The following is a 17,938-nucleotide window of genomic DNA, read 5'->3' as shown; positions in this document are numbered from 1 at the left end:
AAGCCGGTGCCCTGGTCCCGTGGTGCCAGCGAGCACCAGCGCCTGTTGCTTCTCTCCGCAGAAGGGTGCTGGAGGCGGCCAAGAGGGCGAACCAGACGGGACACTTCATCTGGATGGGCTCGGACAGCTGGGGCTCCAAAATCTCCCCGGTCCTGCACCTGGAGGAGGTGGCCGAGGGCTCTGTCACCATCCTGCCCAAGCGGGTCTCTGTCAAAGGTAAGGGGCTGCGCTCGGTGGGTTCCCTCAGCTCCTCCCTGGGTCAGCCGTCCCCCTGACAGCATCCCCTTAACCGCCGTGAAAGACTCCGTGTTTTGCAGTGGGTCTTCCCTGAGTGGGTTTTCCAGCCTGCGGCTTTGCCTGAGCGGCAGCTTGGATACAAACCCACTGCAATCTTATGTCTCCCTAGACCCCATTGCTCGCAAGACCCTCCTTCCCCTCTGCCTCGGGAGTTCTGGGCCACGTTAAGCATCTCTCTGCCAGCCCAGAGATTTATCCCCTCCGTCCCCTCTTCCCCGGGCAGGTTTCGACCGCTACTTCTCCAGCAGGACGCTGGACAACAACCGCCGAAACATCTGGTTTGCTGAGTTTTGGGAGGAAAATTTCCACTGCAAGCTGAGCCGGCACGCGCTGAAGAAGGGCAGCAGCATCAAGAAGTGCACCAGTAAGAGCTGTGGGGATGCTGTGGGTGAGCGGAGGCTCGTGGGCACGTGGTGCTGTATTGCACGGGGTGCACAGGGACGTGAAGGCGATGGCAGAGAGCCCAGGGCAGGCATTAGGAAAGTTTCGCTTGCTTTCCCCTTATGGCCTTTCAGCACAGGCATGTCCTTATTGCTCCAGAGCTGCCAGCCCAGCTCAAGGCAGCTACATGGCAATTAATGCTCCGTGCGTGCGGTCTCGGTTGTGAGTGTGGTTTTTTTGGACTAAGCATCAAAGCTAGGTGGGAATTTGGGGAAGGCTGGAGAAACGCCGGTGCTTCTGCAGCGTGGGGAACGTGGGCGATGCAGAGCTTCTTGCCTGCGCAGGCATTCGGGTGTCCAGTGGGCTCGTGACGGTGGCAGCTCACTTTAAAGTGGACGGGAGTGTTGCACAAAAATGCTTTTGTGTCTCCCTGCGTGTTGTGTGTGATCCAGGAAAGTGTGGAGCCTGCTTGCTTTGCGTGTGTGCGAAGGCACCCTCCCCGTGCAAAGCTCCCAGGGCTGCTCCCTCTCGTGCACACTTCTTGCACATCTCCCTTCCCTTGGTGCCGTCTTCTGTGGGTACAAAACCACCCAGATTTGGGGGATTTGGGAGATTCGGGGCATTATTTTGCAGCATTTGGACAACTGCCTTTCTCATCGTGTGCTTGGCAGAAGCACCGTTGTCCCATGTAAGGCATAAAGCCACTGGTGCATCCTTGCTCATTGCAAGCAGCTCCTGTCTCACCTGAACAGGCTAAAAGATGGGGTGGTTGCAGAGAAATGAAGCCAATCGATAGCGCAGGGTCAGGATCTGGCTCTTGCCTAGCCAGCGCTGAGGCTGCGGCCGCAGGGTGCCCGTGCCCGCAGGGAGGGTGCTGCCGGGCACCCCACGGGAGGGTGCACAGATGCCCAGAGAGGAGACGATCCCCCCTGGGCATGTGCTGGAGTGGCGTTTGCCCCTGTCTCCTCGCAAACTGCTTTGCTGATGTGCCCCTTTGCCACCCCAGGCGGGGATCCTCATCCCGGCAGAGCCCGATTCCAGGCCCCCGATGCCTTCCTCAGCCCCCACCGTGCATTTTTAGCCATTTCCAGCTAAAAAAGGCTTGTAGGGATTAATGCAGTAAACAAGCAACCGGGGGATCTGTCTTGCTGACAGTGCTGCTGCCGAGGTGATGGTTGGAGGCTCAAGGAGGTGACATGTTTACTGAGAGATGGGAGAGATTTACTGCCTGCCTGGCACCGGCTGAAGACAGATAACGACGCGGCGGCTCACAGGCTGCGACGTGGCAGGACTTGGGGACATTTACGCATCCGCCCTGTCCCCTTGGGAGGGACGTCTGTGGAAGCCGTGGCGTGCCAACGGGCGGATGGACCTGGCTGTGCCTGGAAAGTTTGATCATTAAGGTTTTTTTTTCCCCGCTTTCACTGCTGAGGATGAGAGGGATGGTGCTTCCACATTCTCTCCCTTGCAGGCATTTCCCAATATTCAGCTGATGATCTGGGGACACCTCTCTGTCCCCACAAGGACTTTCCAGTGCTGCAGCTTCCCCAAGTAGTCTTGCAGCTAATGCATAGGCACGAGTTTGGTAAGCAGCAAGGGCATGCAAGAAAACTTGCCCGTGACCATGGACTTGGGGTAGCTGAGAGCTCTTTTTCTTTTGGGATTGCATCAAGAAATCCCTGGCACCAGGAAATGCATGAGCAGGTCCTGCAAACCACTGATCTCTTCATCTTTGTAGTAATGTAGCATTTAAACAAGCGATATTTCAGGGCCAAGGTATTAGTGGAGGCAGCTGAAACCACAACATGGCAAATGTCCTAGGAACTGTCTTTAAATTAGCTGAATTTGTCAGCAAATAAATTATGTCTTGAACGTTTGCTTGGCAGATAAATGGAGAGGGGAAATAACGCATGATGGAGCAAATAACCTGCCTGTGCAGATCCATGTGCTCCTGCTTTGCACGGCTTATACAAATGTCCTGTTTGGGGCTGTTTTCTAGAGGGAATCGTACTGACTTTCTCCATGAGCTTCAAGTTTGGGTAGAGCCCAACATGCACAGAGAAATGCTGGCTTTGCTTGCTTTTGCATCCCAAAACCCAAACTGAGGGGTCCCACTGCTGAATAGGACAGCTCATGGCTCTCCTTCAGGTATGGGAGAACTGGGAGGAAGGTGAGGGGCAAGGGCTGGGGTGGGCACCAGGTTTTGGGCCAATTCCTGCTGGCAGCAGCTCATGTTATCCCCGAGACCAGCCCTAGCATCCATCAGGACCTGTGCACTCCATCCCCAGGCTGTCCTGCTGGGAGCAGGATCAGGTCAGGACCTGTCTCCCAGATGCTTTTGCAGTCGGATCTCCTTAGCATCCTTCCTCACCTCCAAGCTCTCTCCGCCGGGCTGTGTCCCCGACCCTCCTGGGTTGGGCAGGCTGCCGCAGGGAAGCCAGCCCTGCTCGCACCCGGCCGGCCGGGCTGGAAAAGATCCTGCCAGCCGCCGCTTCGTTAATAATTCACACACGTGTGGATGCAGACGGGGAGGTCCTGGGGTGCTGTGAGTGGAGACAGAGGAGCCGACGGCAGCGCCGGGTTTGCCGGCCCGATGGGGTGGCAAGGGCAGGAGGACGGGGCATGGCTTGGGGGTCCATCTCCCCTCTGCCACCTGCACGGGGACTGCAGGATGCTCCCAGGCCCTACGGGCTACTCTTTTTCCAGGAGAGCTAATTAATGGCCTTCATTTAGCAGGGCTGGATGGTAACTGTGCTTTGAAGCAGGGCTGGGGATTTCTCTGCGTTCTCACCTCCACCCGACCAGGCTGCAGATAGATGCAGAGCAGCAACGTGGGTGGGGGGGAGAGGAGGTTTTATTTGATTTTCCTTCTTTATTTGTGATTCTTCATATTCTTTTCCCTTTCTGTTTTGCTTTTCTCCGGTCTCTTCTTAATATGGGGTTGTTTTTTTCTGGCACTGGCTGTTTTCCAGCACAGCATGCCCCAGCCAGGCCAACGGGGGAGGATTTGCACTGCTCGCCTGGTAGTTAAGATGATAAAAGGCTCCTGTTGACTGAGGCCGGGTCTGAGCGGGCAGGGGCATCCCAGCAATGCCTCTGCTCGGCTTTCCTTCAGTTCCGCTGGCTGTCCAAACGGGCCCTGCCAGCCTCGCTGCGAGGGCAGCTCAAGCCCTCGTTGCAGAGAGATGTTTGCAGCGAGCATCCCTCACGGGGGAACAGTCCCTGCTCTCCGGATGGGCTCATCCAGCCCGAAAACGCGACGATGGGTGCTGGGTGCTGCTGCCAGCACCCATGAGATTCAGAGATTCAGAGGCGACACCATCCCCCGGCTCTCCGGAGCAGCACTGTGAGTGATTTTGATTAACTCCCACTGAAAGCCGGCGCTGGCAATGTGATGGGAATTGATGCTAATCCTGTCTCATCCACCGCTTGAGAAGATAGCTGCGTCCGTCCTCCGAGGGGTGCCCGCGGAGGCTCATCACGCACTTGAAAATTAATTATCAGCCCTGTAGAACGATGCACGACCCTGCTATTATAATCAGCAGGGTCACATCCCTTTTGCGGCCCTAATCTGCTGCGAGTTTGGTGGAGATTTATTGTCTCCATGTCAGGAATGAGCCTCAGCTTTCTGCTCCGCGTTGCCCCCTCTGTGCACCAGCCTAATTCCCATCTGCAAAAAGCAGCTGGGGCCTGGGGCAAGGTGCCCGACCGACAGCCCTGGGGACGTCTGCTTATCTGCAACGGCTCAGCTTTGGCACCGGAGCCGGCTTCTCCCACTGCGCCGGACTGACGCTGGTCGCTGCAAGCCAGAGGGACTTTCGGGAGGAAAATCTAGCCTCTACAGCCTGTGTTATGACAGTGGGTTGTATTTTACTTGCTGGGACCTGTGTGGGATTTGAGGTACCTGCTAGGATGCTGAGTTGCTGGGAAGGGATGAGTCCTGGGTCCTGCGTATCCCCTGGGCTCAACAGCCTCTGCGGAGCAGCAGGACGGTGCCAGGGCTGGCAGTGGGGCTGGGACATCCCCACAGGCTCAGGTCCCCCGGACAGTCTATCACACCCTTTTTTAATAGGTAATTATCTTGACAAGATAGAGTGGCTTGTCTGCGCCTTGAGAGATGAGTGTGGGGAAAGGCCCGAAGTTGAGGGAGAAGATTAATAGCTCTTGTCAATAATGTGGAAGAAAGGATAACATGACGGGTTTCGCATGAGTAATCTCCACACAGTCCAAAAGCATTTTTATAACTTTGAAGGATGGGCTATAAATTCACCTCCTTGATATCATCTTTTCTTGTTGGCCAGTTCACTATCAATTTGGTTTAGCGTCTTGTCAGCGGCACGTTTCGCTCTCTGTCCCGGTGCAGGGACCTCCGGGTGCGTGGCTCTCGGGGCCGTCCCTGCTCGGCGGACATTTGCTCCGCATCCAGCGCTGGCTTTGTCCCACCTTCCTGCAGCGGGGAAGAAGGGGATCAGCCACCGCTGCTTGCCTGTGCCTTTTCTGTCCCCATCTGCAAAGGCTCTGTGCCCCGGTCCCCTGCAGTCACCGTAAATCCCCACCTTGGATCAGGGAGCATCCGTGCACGGTAGAGCCCGAATTAATTTTGGACACCCTCGGATGGCTTTCTAGGATGCCTCTGCCTCTCTGGAGGATGGAGGCTGTGCCTTCAGCTCCCTGAGGAACCTTCCTTCCCTTTCGCTGTTGCTGAAGGAGCTGTGGCCTGGCAGGGTGCCCGGCCATTCCGCAGAGGTAATGATGGAGGTGCAGAGGCCGTGGCTCTCTGACGTGGCGTCACCCCATGGGAGATGCTTTCTTAGCTGTAATTAACAGCATGCTACATTAATCGGCGTCTTTTGCTAAATGATTAACATGTTTCTAGTCCCATTAAGGGCAGTTATGACAGAAGAGGCAGGCAGCTGTCACCGGTAATTACCAGATCTTTGCAGGATCCTGCAAGCCGGGATGGCCAGGGAGGCTGCAAAGGGCTGCGGGGTCAGCGGGGTGGGAGGGTGGCAGGGGGTGACGAGGGGAGCTGGGTGACAGGAGGCTTTGGAAATGAAATGATAGAGACTGAGCCGGTGGGATCTCCTGGCAAGATGAAGGAGGTCAGCCCGCAGGGGTGGGGATGGGACGTCAAGCACAACCCAACCTGCATCCCACTGGGGGACCTGGGAGTACGGGGATGTCCCATGGCTCTGGGACGTGACATCCCAAGGGCTCTTGGCAGCGCAGCTGGGTGCCAGCACCCACGTTTTCAGAACTACATTACAGGGAGGTTGGTTGGGTATTTCCCCAGTGAATGCGTTTCTTGGCTGCAGAGGCCAGCTCATGTACCCCAAACCTTCCCGGTGTGCTGCTCAGAGGGGCTGGGACCCACAGCGTCGCCCCCGGCTGTCCCTCCTGACCCCTCCAGACAAGGGACACACAGGTGATGGGAGGATTTTTAGCTGGCAGAGAGGCTCGAGCCCTAAGCCCTGGCAGTGCAGACACAGCCGATGCCTTGGGCTGGCACTGCGACATGCAGCTGCAATGTGGGTTTTCATTTGGGAGGGTTTTGTTTGTTTTGGTTTTTTTGTTTGAGATGCATTTCTGCCCTGCTGCTCCTTCCTGGGGCATGCCTAGGTAGCATAAGCTTTCTGCTGGGAAAGAGGTGCCCCGGCTGGCTGATGGGTTTGTGGTTTTGGGAATGGGGTTGGAGTTTCCAGCTGCTTCAGTCCAGAGTGAGCTTGTTTGCAAGGGTTTGGCTGCAGCAGAAATGTCCCTGTGGGGAATGGCTGGGATGGCAGAGAGACGGCAGCCCTGCTTTACGTGTATCTGCAGACAGAGAGCGGATCGGCCAGGACTCCTCGTACGAGCAGGAGGGCAAGGTTCAGTTTGTCATCGATGCCGTCTACGCCATGGGCCACGCTCTGCACAACATGCACAAGAACCTGTGCCCTGGCAAGGTAGGGCTGTGCCCCAGGATGGACCCGGTGGACGGCGTGGAGCTGCTCAAGTACATCCGCAACGTCAACTTCTCAGGTCTGTCCGTCCCCGGGGCAGTGGGGAGGAACGGCCCCGTGGGGCTGGGTGTCTCGGTTTGTCCCCCATTATGGGTCACACAGCAGCACCCACAATTTATTCACATTACCATTTGGCACCCACCGCACTGCAAATGCTGGCGGCAAAGATGGGGTGCTTTTGCAGCAGATGAGGAGGTCTGAGCTTCCACATTTTCTGGGAGCCTTTGGAGAGTAACCCGGCAGCAATCCTGCCCTCACCGTGCCATCCTGCCTGCCTGGCCTCTCCTCTCGCCCGCTCCCCGCCGCCGCCTCCTCGCATCACGGCTGGCAGAGGTCCCACTGAATCACACTGCCATGTCCTTGTCTGTCTTCAGAGCTCCTCTGGAAATGCATCTTTTCCTCTGCTCTATCTCCTTAATAAACATTTTCTGTCTTGTCCTCCTTATTACTTCTATTTATCTCCACTCTGTGATCTCCTCTACAGTGTCTCTTTTATTTATTTTTCCCTCTTGCTTGATTTTTCTCTTCCTTCCTTTCATTAGTATTTATCTGCACAGTTCACCTGATTTAACGTTAAAGCTGCTTTTTCCCCCTTTCTTAAAAGAAGCAGTAAACCAGCTGGTGTAACAGTGCTTGGTGCCTGGCATCACTCAGTGAGCTCTGGCTCCTGGGGGGAATCAGTGGGTCAATACCACAAGGTCCCTGCACCAGCTTGGGTTTGGGGTTGATTTTCTTTTCCCCATTTGTTTCCTCCATCCTGTGCCCATGCTGGCATCATCCTGACAGCTTGTGGCACTTCCAGCAGTGAGAAACCCCACGCCAAGAGGGAAGGATCAAACCAGAGCCCCCTCCGACACCATCACCCAGGGCACCCTGTGCTGCTGGGTGCTGTGGGTGCTGAGCCCTCCCTCTCTTGCAGGCATTGCTGGGACTCCCGTGACGTTCAATGAGAACGGAGATGCGCCGGGGCGTTATGACATCTACCAATACCAGATCAGGAACTCCACTCCTGAGTACAAAGTCATCGGGCAATGGACTGACCACCTCCACCTAAAAGTAAGGCTGGGGGCTGGCTGGTGCCTGCGGTGTGGCTGTGCACAGTCCGTGCCACGGGGAAGGTCCTGCAGATTTCTCCTGCACCCATCGACACCACGTAGGGTGTAGCAAACAGGGGTGGGAGCCAGGGAGCCCATGGGTGCAAAGTTAGGCAGCTAAACTTGGGGGCGGTCAGAGGGGAGGGTGTCCCCCAAGTACACACTTGTACATGGTTCAGCCATGGTGACCCATCGTCCATGTGTGTGACTGTATCCCACAGGCTCTGGGCATCTGACTTTGTAGCTCTGGTAAGGGAAGGAGAAGCCAGAACAGAGCAGAGGGGGTTTTCCCAGGGAAGGAGGGACTTTGTTTTGGGTTTCTGGTGTTGAATCTTCCCGAAAAGCCGATGGAGAGCTTCACCGCCTCCCTGTCCCCATGCTGGGTTGGGCTGGGGTCCTTCATGGGATGTACTGATGGGGCGAGGGACCAGATCTGGGCAACACTGCTGTGAGCAGCAGCAGGGCATCACCCCGTGCCCCAGGGATGCTTGACAGACGCCCAACTCGAGCGTCAGTGGGGCTGGTGCCATCTCGCCCCACAGGTGGAGAGCATGCTGTGGCCAGGGGGTGGGAGCCAGCTCCCCAGCTCCATCTGCAGCCTGCCCTGCAAGCCGGGCGAGAGGAAGAAGTTGGTGAAGGGCATCCCCTGCTGCTGGCACTGCGAGCGCTGCGATGGCTACCAGTACCAGCTGGACGAGTTCCACTGCAAGCGGTGCCACTTCAATGAGCGGCCCAACGAGAACCACACCAGCTGCACCCCCATCCCCATCATCAAGCTGGAGTGGAGCTCGCCCTGGGCCGTGGTGCCCGTCTTCATCGCCATCGTGGGCATCATCGCCACCCTCTTTGTGGTGGTCACCTTCGTGCGCTACAACGATACGCCCATCGTCAAGGCGTCGGGGCGGGAGCTGAGCTATGTCCTGCTGACGGGCATCTTCCTCTGCTACGCCACCACCTTCCTCATGATCGCCGAGCCCGACTTGAGCACGTGTTCCTTGCGACGCATCTTCCTCGGGCTCGGCATGAGCATCAGCTACGCCGCCCTGCTCACCAAGACCAACCGCATCTACCGCATCTTCGAGCAGGGCAAGAAGTCGGTGAGTGCCCCCCGGTTCATCAGCCCCGCTTCCCAGCTGGTCATCACCTTCAGCCTCATCTCGCTGCAGCTCGTGGGCGTCTGCATCTGGTTCATCGTGGACCCGTCCCACTCTGTCATTGACTACGAGGACCAGCGGACTACAAACCCCCACTTTGCCCGGGGCATCCTCAAATGTGACATTTCGGACCTCTCCCTCATCTGTTTGCTTGGGTACAGCATGCTTCTCATGGTCACCTGCACTGTGTATGCTATTAAGACCCGCGGGGTCCCGGAGACCTTTAACGAAGCCAAACCCATCGGGTTCACCATGTACACTACTTGCATTGTGTGGTTAGCCTTCATCCCTATATTTTTTGGGACGTCACAGTCGGCGGAAAAGGTAAGGGAGGAGGGGAGAGGTCTGGCTGATGGTCCTGTGGGCTGCAAGGAAGGGGGCTGAGAGAAGCTGAGATGTCCTAAGCAAGGAGGGGTGCTTCTCTGCAGTTCTGCCAGCTTGCGAATCGTGGTGGGAAGAGTTGGTTTGCAAACCTCTTGTGCTACTGGGCAGCAGAGACTTTCCTGTTTCATTTTCTCCCTTTCCCTCTGGTTTTCTGTGCCCTGTTGGCCCTGCTGCCCCTCTCTGGACTGGGTAGCAGTGGGCAGCACAGGCTGTGTGGGCTGCAGGAGGATGAGTCCCCAGGGCAGATCCAGGTCCCCGCTGCCCACACAGCACCTTTTCCTGGTGCTGAGTCAGTGATGGAGGCTGAAGAGACGGAGCTGCCCTTTGAAATCCCCAAGAGCTGGAAGCAGCAGAGGGCAAGGGCAAAAGAGAGGGAGCAGAGCAAGCCCTCAGCGCATCCCCTCCCTTGCCAGGGCGCGTGGCAGCTTGCAGCTTCTCACTCGATTACCGTTTCACTGTGATTTTAATTAACACCTGTGTGTTTGGCAACACGGCACCGAGGACAAATTGCTCGGCTGGGCTGTGGCGGGCAGGGTGGCACAGAGCTGCAGGGGGAGCAGAACGGCTCCGTCTCACTGAGGAGTTTGTGGAGCGAGCATCCCCTGCGACTCTGAATGTGACTTTGCACACAGTGTAGATGAGGCCAGGCCAGATAAACCCAGAGATGGATTTGTGCTGTGAAACAACCTGTCTGTCTGTCCGCCTCCCCGTCGTCGGCTCCTGGAGGTTGGTCCCGGTGCAGGTACCCACAGGACTGAGGCCAGCCCGGATGAAGCTCTGTGCTCCAGTGAGAGGGAGCGAGAACAAAGAAGAAAAAAATCTCATGAATGAGACCCAAATCCCCTTTGCCTGCCAGCCAAAACAAGAATCGCATTTATGTTAAATGCAAACAGTTCACGCCTGCCAGCCTGGCGCTGCCTGTGACAAATAAATCTCAGTGTTGCTATTCCCTGGAAATCCCCGGGGTGACCCACCACCCAGATTCCTTCTCTGGACCCTTCATGACTGGGATAATTTCCCCCGAGTGTCCCCACCACAATGCTGAGCTGCTGACGCCACGGCTTTTGGAAACGCCTATTGCAAGAGGGCCAGGGGTGGTTTGCTGAGACATCTTTTGCTGTGGACACCAGTTTCAGACGTGTCCTGGAGAGCTGTCTCTGCACAGAGCATCAAACCCCGGAGCCCAAGGAGGCCGAGTCTGCACAGGCACCTTTCACCTTGGCTCAACCAAAAAGTCTCTACCAAGCTAGCCCGTGCTGGCTGGAAGTGTGAAGGAGAATTAAAGGAAATAAATGGAGCCTTTTCCAGCATTTCCATTTTGATGAGATGGCAGGGGAGATACTAACAAGAAAGCAGGTTTTTTAAGAAATTATTGCAAAACAAAAGCTCCCTTAAAGCCTCCTTAATGTGCTCGGCATACTGTGGGTAATAAAGATGGAAATGATAATGATTGTAGATTATGCGCAAGGTTGCTCACCTCTTCACTGCAGCTTGTCATGGGATAATTTAGGGCTGCCGAAAGCTGGCTGTCAAGCAGCAATTCGACAATAGGCTGTGCCTCACTTCGGGGGCTTGTAATGTGCAGGGCTTCTCTGTTATTAGGCTGCTAACAAGCTGATTAGAGGCGGAAAAAGTGATGTTCCCAACTCCCCTTGGACGCAGCTCTCTTTCTCAAAGTCTGCCGCTGCCACGGCGTCCGCTGAGCAATCCCAGGAGGGGTTTGTGGTGTTTCAGCTTGGCGCTCGGCCGTGCCGCTGCGGGATGTGAGCTCTGAGCGTCTCCAGGCTGTGGCTGAAGGGCGACAGATGCGCTTAAAGGGGCAGCCAGAGGAATTGGGTGCTCGGTACTGCTTCGATGCTTTTAGCTGCCGGTTTGCAGTCTTGGGGAGAAAAAGATCAAAAAGGTGTTGTTACACAGCCTGCACAGAAGATCTGGCTCTGATCACGTCCTTGGGATGAAAACTGGGTGGTATTGGCATTGCCATCACCCCACGGTGGTGCTGGTGCTGCCTGGGATGCTCAGCTGGGCATCCCCAGGCCACCGCGGGGAGGGATCCCCTCACTTTTGCCCCGTTGCTGCTGGGATTAAGGCCCCGTTGGGCTCTGCGGAGGGTCAGCACACCTGGGAAAAGAAAAGCCAGGAGCATTGGCTGGGCCGTTGTTCTCCCCATAGAGCACAGCTGGAGTTTTGCTCGAGTCCTGAGGATGCCATGGGGCAGACCCACACCTCCAAACGCTGGCTGGCACCTCTGCCCCGACCCCATCTGAGCCTGTGGCCAAGGCTGCCTCATGGTCTGGAGGAGTTGGATAAAAATCTCCATTTTTATTTTATTTTGCTTTACCTCGTGCCTACAACTTTGCATGGAGGTGGCATATTATCATAACAAGTCCCCGAAGCCTTTTCTCAAAAGAACCTCTTATCCCTGCCGATCCCAGCGGATTACAGAAATAGCAATAACAGAGGATCTAAAGAAAGAGACAATTTCCTGCACTGATAAGGCGGCAGCTGAACAGCGGTGTCATTGTCTGGTTCTCTGTTTATCACATTTGCTTTCAGGAGGGAAAAGAGGGAGAGAGGAAGGAAGGAGAAGGACTGTCCAGTGGTTTGTTTAGCAGTGCCGGATGAGGCTTGAGCGGGTTTTCCCTTCCCCAGCACCCGTGGTGGTACAAAATCTCTTGCAGCTGGCTCAGGCCTGGATTTAGAGTCAGAGGGTTGCCAATTAATGGGAGAGATTTGCTTTGGGACAAACATAAGCTCTGCAGGGCTGTGCCTTGAACCTGGGCTGCTCCCCTGGGGCAGGACGAGCTGATCCAGCCCTGGGGCAAAGGCTGAGCACGGCGCTGGGCTTGGGGACTTGCGCTGGGTCATTTAGGGTTGCTGTGGTCCCTCGATGCAGCGTCATCGTCCTGAGTCAGAGACAGGCTGTGTTCTTTGATCCTATCCATGAAGCAGCGAATGTTGCCGAGCCAGGAGCTGTAACTTCTTTGATAACTGCAGTGCACACCTCAAAGGGCTCTGGAGAAAGATCAAGTGTTGTTAACAGAGGGGCAAAGTGGGGTCCTGGGTCGGAAACCAATTAAGAGAGTAGGAACCAAAATCGTGAGAAATGGTCATTTTTTGATGTGGCAAAAGGTTAACTGTGCTGTGCTTTATGGCGGTGTTTAGACTTCAGGCTAAAAATATTTCCGAGCTGAAAAGGGGCTTGCTGCGGCATGGTGCAAAGCTGTTGAGGCTTTGCCTTTAGTGCAGGCTGCAAAAAATGGGGCTGTTTCTGGGAAATGCATCATTAGGGTGCAGGTAGCCACAGTGGCCCTGTGAGACCCCAAAAGTGCTGCAGGGGTTTGAGGAGGGCTAAGAGATGGGGGGAGCCTGGAGCTGGTGCCACCCGGGGTCTTCGTGGAGCGGAGTCCCCGGCAGCACGGGGGGATGGAGCCCTGACCCAGGCGTGTAGGAAGAAGCGTGTGCGGAGACGTCTTGTCTGAGCTTAAGCTCAGCTGCTCTTTCCCTCTTTGCTGAAACGCCTCCGAGTCCCGAGGCACGGGTGGGAGTCGCTGCAGAGGCAGGAAATATGGAAATTGCTGTATTGCAAAAAGCGAGGCTCCTCCGAAAGGCATCTGCTGAGGAGCAGGAGGGCGGGCAGGCGGGGGAGCCGGGGAGGTGAAGGGCTGCTGAGCCTCAGCCGTGCCCCACGGAGTGTCACGCTGGTGCCAAGCACAGTTGTGCCAGTCCCTGGGACAAGGGTTGGGGTGCCTGGAGTTGGCGTCCCAGTGCTGCCCTCATTCCTGGCAAGTCCAGAACACCTGCGGCAAAGTCTGGAGAGTTTCAGCAGAAAAAAAAAAAAAAAAAAAAAAAAAAGGAAAAAAAAAAAAGAGCAGATATTCTGGCACAGAGATATGTTTTGACTTTCCTTGATGAAATGACATTTTTATTTCCAAAAACTGCCTAGATTGACTCTGCGTGCATATAGAGAGAAGGTGGAACAAACAAACCAGCGCATGTGACAGCAAGAGGTTTTATTCTGGGGACAAACAAAACTTTTCTGTTGACTCAGAACAAGCTTTGTTGCTTTTTTTCTTTTGAGTTGAGTTGGAACACTTTGGGCCCATGTGTTTGTTTTCTTTGCACGGTCACAGCTGGGACATGCAGGTCCTGCGGTGGGATGACAGGCCCGGCCGGGAGCTGTTGCCTCCTGCCAGCGCTCACTCGTGGGATGGAGCTGCCTCTGTGCATCTTCTCCCCAGGGAGCCCTGTAGAGCCTCGGTGCTCTGCTTCTGTCCTCAGTCACCTTTTTGCTCTATTGACTCTAGAAAATGAACCCGCAGGTTAAGTGTGTGCAGCTGGGGAGGTGGGGACCCCCCGCCCTCGCTGATGCTGCAGCTCCTGGGCTCCCCCTGGTTCCTCCAGGTCCTGCCACCTTGCACGGCACCAAATCCCACGTGTGAAAAAACTACAGAAGAAACCCCGGACACCACTCTGTGACTGAGCCATGGGATAAAGTTCAGAAACTGCCTTAAGCCTCTTCCTAAAACCTTGTTAGCAACCTGCAAAACAGCCCCGGCATCTGAGCACATCTGGAAAAGAAAAAAAGGTGCGCACAAAGGCACCCGAAGACCCAGAGCCCTCTCCCTGTTCAGCCCAGAGAGACCCAGTACGTGAGCTATGCTGGGATAGAGGAGAGGACGCTGGAGAGGACGGAGCCCTGTGTCGGGAGCAGGGATGCTGACGGAGCAGGGATGCTCACAGAGGGGTTTGCCCGCCCGGCCTCCTGTGTTGCTCGGGGGTGAGAGGTGGGGATGGGCGGAGGGAGGGGGTCTCTTTTGCCTCCCATTGCCGCCTGCTTCAGATGCCCCCGGCTTGTGAGGAGCCTGCCAAATGCTTTCCATAGAAAAATGGATTATTCTACAGTCAGATTAATGGGCTTTCATTTTGCAAAACATCTGTCACTGTTAGTCCTGGACAGTGAGCGTGAAATTAGTTTTGACTGCAGAAAGGCAACGTTGGTGTGTAATATGTGACTTACATGACAACGGCCCAGGGAGTCGGCTGGGGAATGGGAATTACCTGTTGAAGGCAGCTGGGGGTGCCCCGGGCCGGTCCCTGGGAGTGGGTGTCCTTGCTGTGCCCATCACCGCAGCATCGGAGCTCTCGCCCTGCGGCTGGTGGAGCGTGCTGCGAGTGTTGGGGAGGAGAGAGGGAGGGTGAAGAGGGCACAGGGCTCCGTCTCTGGTGATGTTTTTGAGTTGGGGTGCTGGCAGGTTGCTGCTGGAGCATGCATGAGTGCTGGGAGGCTGTGCCAGGGCCCCGAAATGCGGGTCAGTGCCCTGAAATGTGGGTCAGGGTGCCGGCACAGCCTCCCCAGGTTTGCAGGTGGGGAAACACCAGCAAAAGTGAGCCAGAGACCTCTCTGGGTGCACCCTGGCCCATGCAACAAGTTGAGTCTGATGTTTAAGATCCAATACTGTCAACATTTCCAACCCTGGTTCCCCATCCCTTCATTTATTTAACCCCAGTGTTTGCATGTTCCCCTGTTTCCGCTCTTCCTTTCCCAGCTGACCCTTTCTGGCCCCTACAGAGCCGTGGTGGGTCTCAGCTCGTGCCCTTGTGTCTTGCAGATGTACATCCAGACCACGACGCTCACCATCTCGGTGAGTCTGAGTGCCTCGGTGTCCCTGGGCATGCTCTACATGCCCAAGGTGTACATCATCCTCTTCCACCCGGAGCAGAACGTCCCCAAGCGCAAGCGGAGCCTCAAGGCGGTGGTGACGGCAGCCACCATGTCCAACAAGTTCTCTCAGAAGGGAGGTTTCCGCCCCAACGGAGAGGCTAAATCGGAGCTCTGCGAAAATCTGGAAACACAAGGTAAAGCGGCTCCCTGTGGGGCTGGGGAGCTGGTCCTGCCGGGGACTGACATGGTGCTGGGAAGCCCAGAGCCCTGGCTTGCTGGTGGGCCATAGCCATGCTGTCCTCCATGGGTGCAAGCAATGCTGGCAGCTCTGCTCCTTGGCAAAGGGACATCTCAGCTCCCTCCTGCCCCATGGCTTGGCCTGCCATCCCCCAAGAGCGAGGGCAGCGTGGGAAGGGATGCATCCCACAGGCTGGGGGCCACTCTGCTCCCCACCATGCCCAAAGTCACTCCGAGGAGGGAGGGTGCCTCAGTTATCTGCACTCCAGCCGGGGCACTTGTAGGGATTCCTGGCTCTCGGCGAGGGGACAGCATCATCTCCTGTCTGTGGGCAGGGGAGATTCCCCCTTCGTTAATTTATTCCCACCCAAGAAATGCCATTTTCCATTACTGCAGCTATGTTGCTGAGACAGGACATGTCCTGCCTCCCTCTGATGAAGATTGCTCCTGGCACTCCCATCCCTCCATAGGCCAGTTTGCGTTATCCCATGGGAAATGCTTCTGGGTGGGTAGCAGGGGAAATAATGCTGGAGACAGTCATGCCACTGCTGGGTGAGATGCTGGCTGGGGCACATGGAAATCTGCTTGAATGCCTCGAGAAGGACCCTAACGTCAGCCCACCCTGGGTGCCCGGAGCTGCTCCCGGGAAGGCTCTGGTGTGGCTGATGGGAAAAGGTGTTCAGTGTCTGCCTGCGGGCTGTTTCCGAGGGCCAGGCTGGAGCTAAGGCTGACACAGGGACAGAGCCACCGGTCTCCCCTGGGAAGAGAGGCTGGGGGCTCAGGAAACCCTGGGAAGGTGGGTGCATGCATGTTCTGCGTTTGGGTTTCCAAAACCAGAGCCTTGCAGGAGGAAGCAATGGTTGGAGCTAAGGCTGCTGGGGTCCTTTGAGAAGGGAAGTCCCATTTGGGCTAAATCTGAAGAAAAACCTCACAGAAATACAAATGTTCCTCATGTACCAGCAGAGTTTCTGGGTTCCAGCGTCAGTGGGATGGAGACCAAACAGCATTTCCATGGAAAGCTGTGATTGTCTTTGTAATCCCACGCTTGCTCTCTTTCCAGCCTCAGCTATTTAATGTCCCTTGGCATCTCTGTATAACCTCCATATCCACATCGCTCTGTGTAATGGCTCTCACTGGCGGTAGCTCTGTAGGTGATGTCTCTCCGTAGGCAGTCTCTCTGCATAATCAACTCTTTCATCTACCTACCTGCATTGTGAAGGGCAGCTACATGGTCAGAACCCCCTCGCCGCCTGTGCTAGAGGTGGCTTTTGTCAGCCGCTATCGCAGATCTGTGTAGTCTGCGGTCCTACCCCAAAGTGGCAGTGGGTAGGGGTCCCTCTGTTGCCCCCATTTTGTCTGTGCAAGAGATGCTTCATGCAAGGCTGGGGGTATCTGCGGGCTCCCCATGGTAAGGGCTCACTGGGAACATGCCAGCCCTGGGCTGGGGAGCCACCTGGTGCCGGACTCCCCATGGCATCAGTGTCACAGGCTGTGACGCTGTGCATGTGTGACCTTGTCTCCCTCCAGCCACACACGGCTCTTGGCCAGGGCTCTACTGGCACAAAGGGCCAGTACCCCCTTTGCAGCGGAGCTTGGAGGTCTGGATGCAGCAAGCACCTCGTCCAGGACCTGAACCCAAACATTCCCATATGCTCGTTGTTGTGCTGAGCATCCTTCTCTCCCACGGGACTCACAGCAGGAGCCTCTGAGGATCGTACGTGCTGGGAGCAGGGAGAGCTGAGCCTCCCGTCTGCTGCATCTCCAGCTCCGATGTGTCTTGCATGGGGAATACGGGAGCTCGGTGTGAACGGGGCTGGCAGCACGCTCCCGAGGTGTCCCAAGGTGGGGAGGAGGGCACAGCATCAATGCTGGGGGCAGGAGGCACGGTGGGGTTGTCAGTGCAGGACCAAGGGGCCGTTTTTCACTGTCACTGGCGGGTCACGTATCCTTAAATAAACAACAGAATAAATAATTCACAGGGCTTTGATATGGGCAGATTGGCTATGAAAACGTTGCAGCTAACAAATAGCTCTGTCAGCTCTAATTTCTTATGGCCTATCTAATTGTTATCTGGGAATACCAGTCTGAAATCTGCAGCAAGGTTCATTTGTCAGTGAGGCACCGAGACAGAGGGAGAGCTGCTGGGCATCCCCTCTGCGTGGTGCCGGTCTCTGCAGAGGACACGTTTGTGCTGCTTGTGGTGTCTCGGGCTTTGCTCTGTGTCCCAGTGCTTGGGAGGACTTGTCGTTGGCTGGAGGGTGTCCGTGTGTCTGCTGAGCCCCATGGTACCTGGGGACCTCATGGTGGGATCTGTGCAGAGCATCGTGCCCGGCCAAAGCGCTGAGACGAGCCAGGGTATAGCAAGCTGCGGCTTCCACTTCTCCCTGAGCTGTGGCTGCTGCTAAAAGCAAGTGGCGTGCTGCAGCCTCCGAGCCCAAAGGCAGCGGTGCAGCCCTGCGGGGAGCAGGAGGATTTATTGCTATCTGGCATTTTCCTGGCGCTGGTCCTTGCTGCGGCTCCCCCGGTGTCAGTCTGGGACATGTGGTGGCTTTGTAGCCATTGCTGCCTCCTCTCCTCGTGTGTTCAACCCCGTCCCGAGGGCTGGGGAAGCTGGAAGGTGACAGCAGGTTGGCGTACGTGCCCTGCTCCTCCAGCACCCGAGCACGGGCACGGGGATCCTTGGCTGAGGGATGCAGCCAGGCTGGTTGGCTTTGTGCCACCCGCTGC

The 17,938-nt window shown here is 56.2% G+C and overlaps 1 protein-coding gene across 2 annotated transcripts in view; it reads left to right on the top strand.

Annotated features, from left to right (window-relative positions):
• Positions 1-17,938, top strand: part of GRM4 (glutamate metabotropic receptor 4) — a 52,301-nt gene that overhangs the window by 32,998 nt on the left and 1,365 nt on the right. For both annotated transcript variants that reach the window (XM_029999485.2, XM_029999486.2), the window contains 6 exons: positions 62-216; positions 521-661; positions 6,496-6,696; positions 7,597-7,733; positions 8,314-9,249; positions 14,922-15,168. In XM_029999485.2, the coding sequence (XP_029855345.1) occupies positions 62-216; positions 521-661; positions 6,496-6,696; positions 7,597-7,733; positions 8,314-9,249; positions 14,922-15,168 (1,817 nt within the window). The remainder of the gene's footprint in view (positions 1-61; positions 217-520; positions 662-6,495; positions 6,697-7,596; positions 7,734-8,313; positions 9,250-14,921; positions 15,169-17,938) is intronic.

Source organism: Aquila chrysaetos, chromosome 24 (genome assembly GCF_900496995.4).
Source record: "Aquila chrysaetos chrysaetos chromosome 24, bAquChr1.4, whole genome shotgun sequence".
Taxonomy (NCBI): domain Eukaryota; kingdom Metazoa; phylum Chordata; class Aves; order Accipitriformes; family Accipitridae; genus Aquila; species Aquila chrysaetos.
This window is presented reverse-complemented; position numbering and strand designations above follow the sequence as displayed.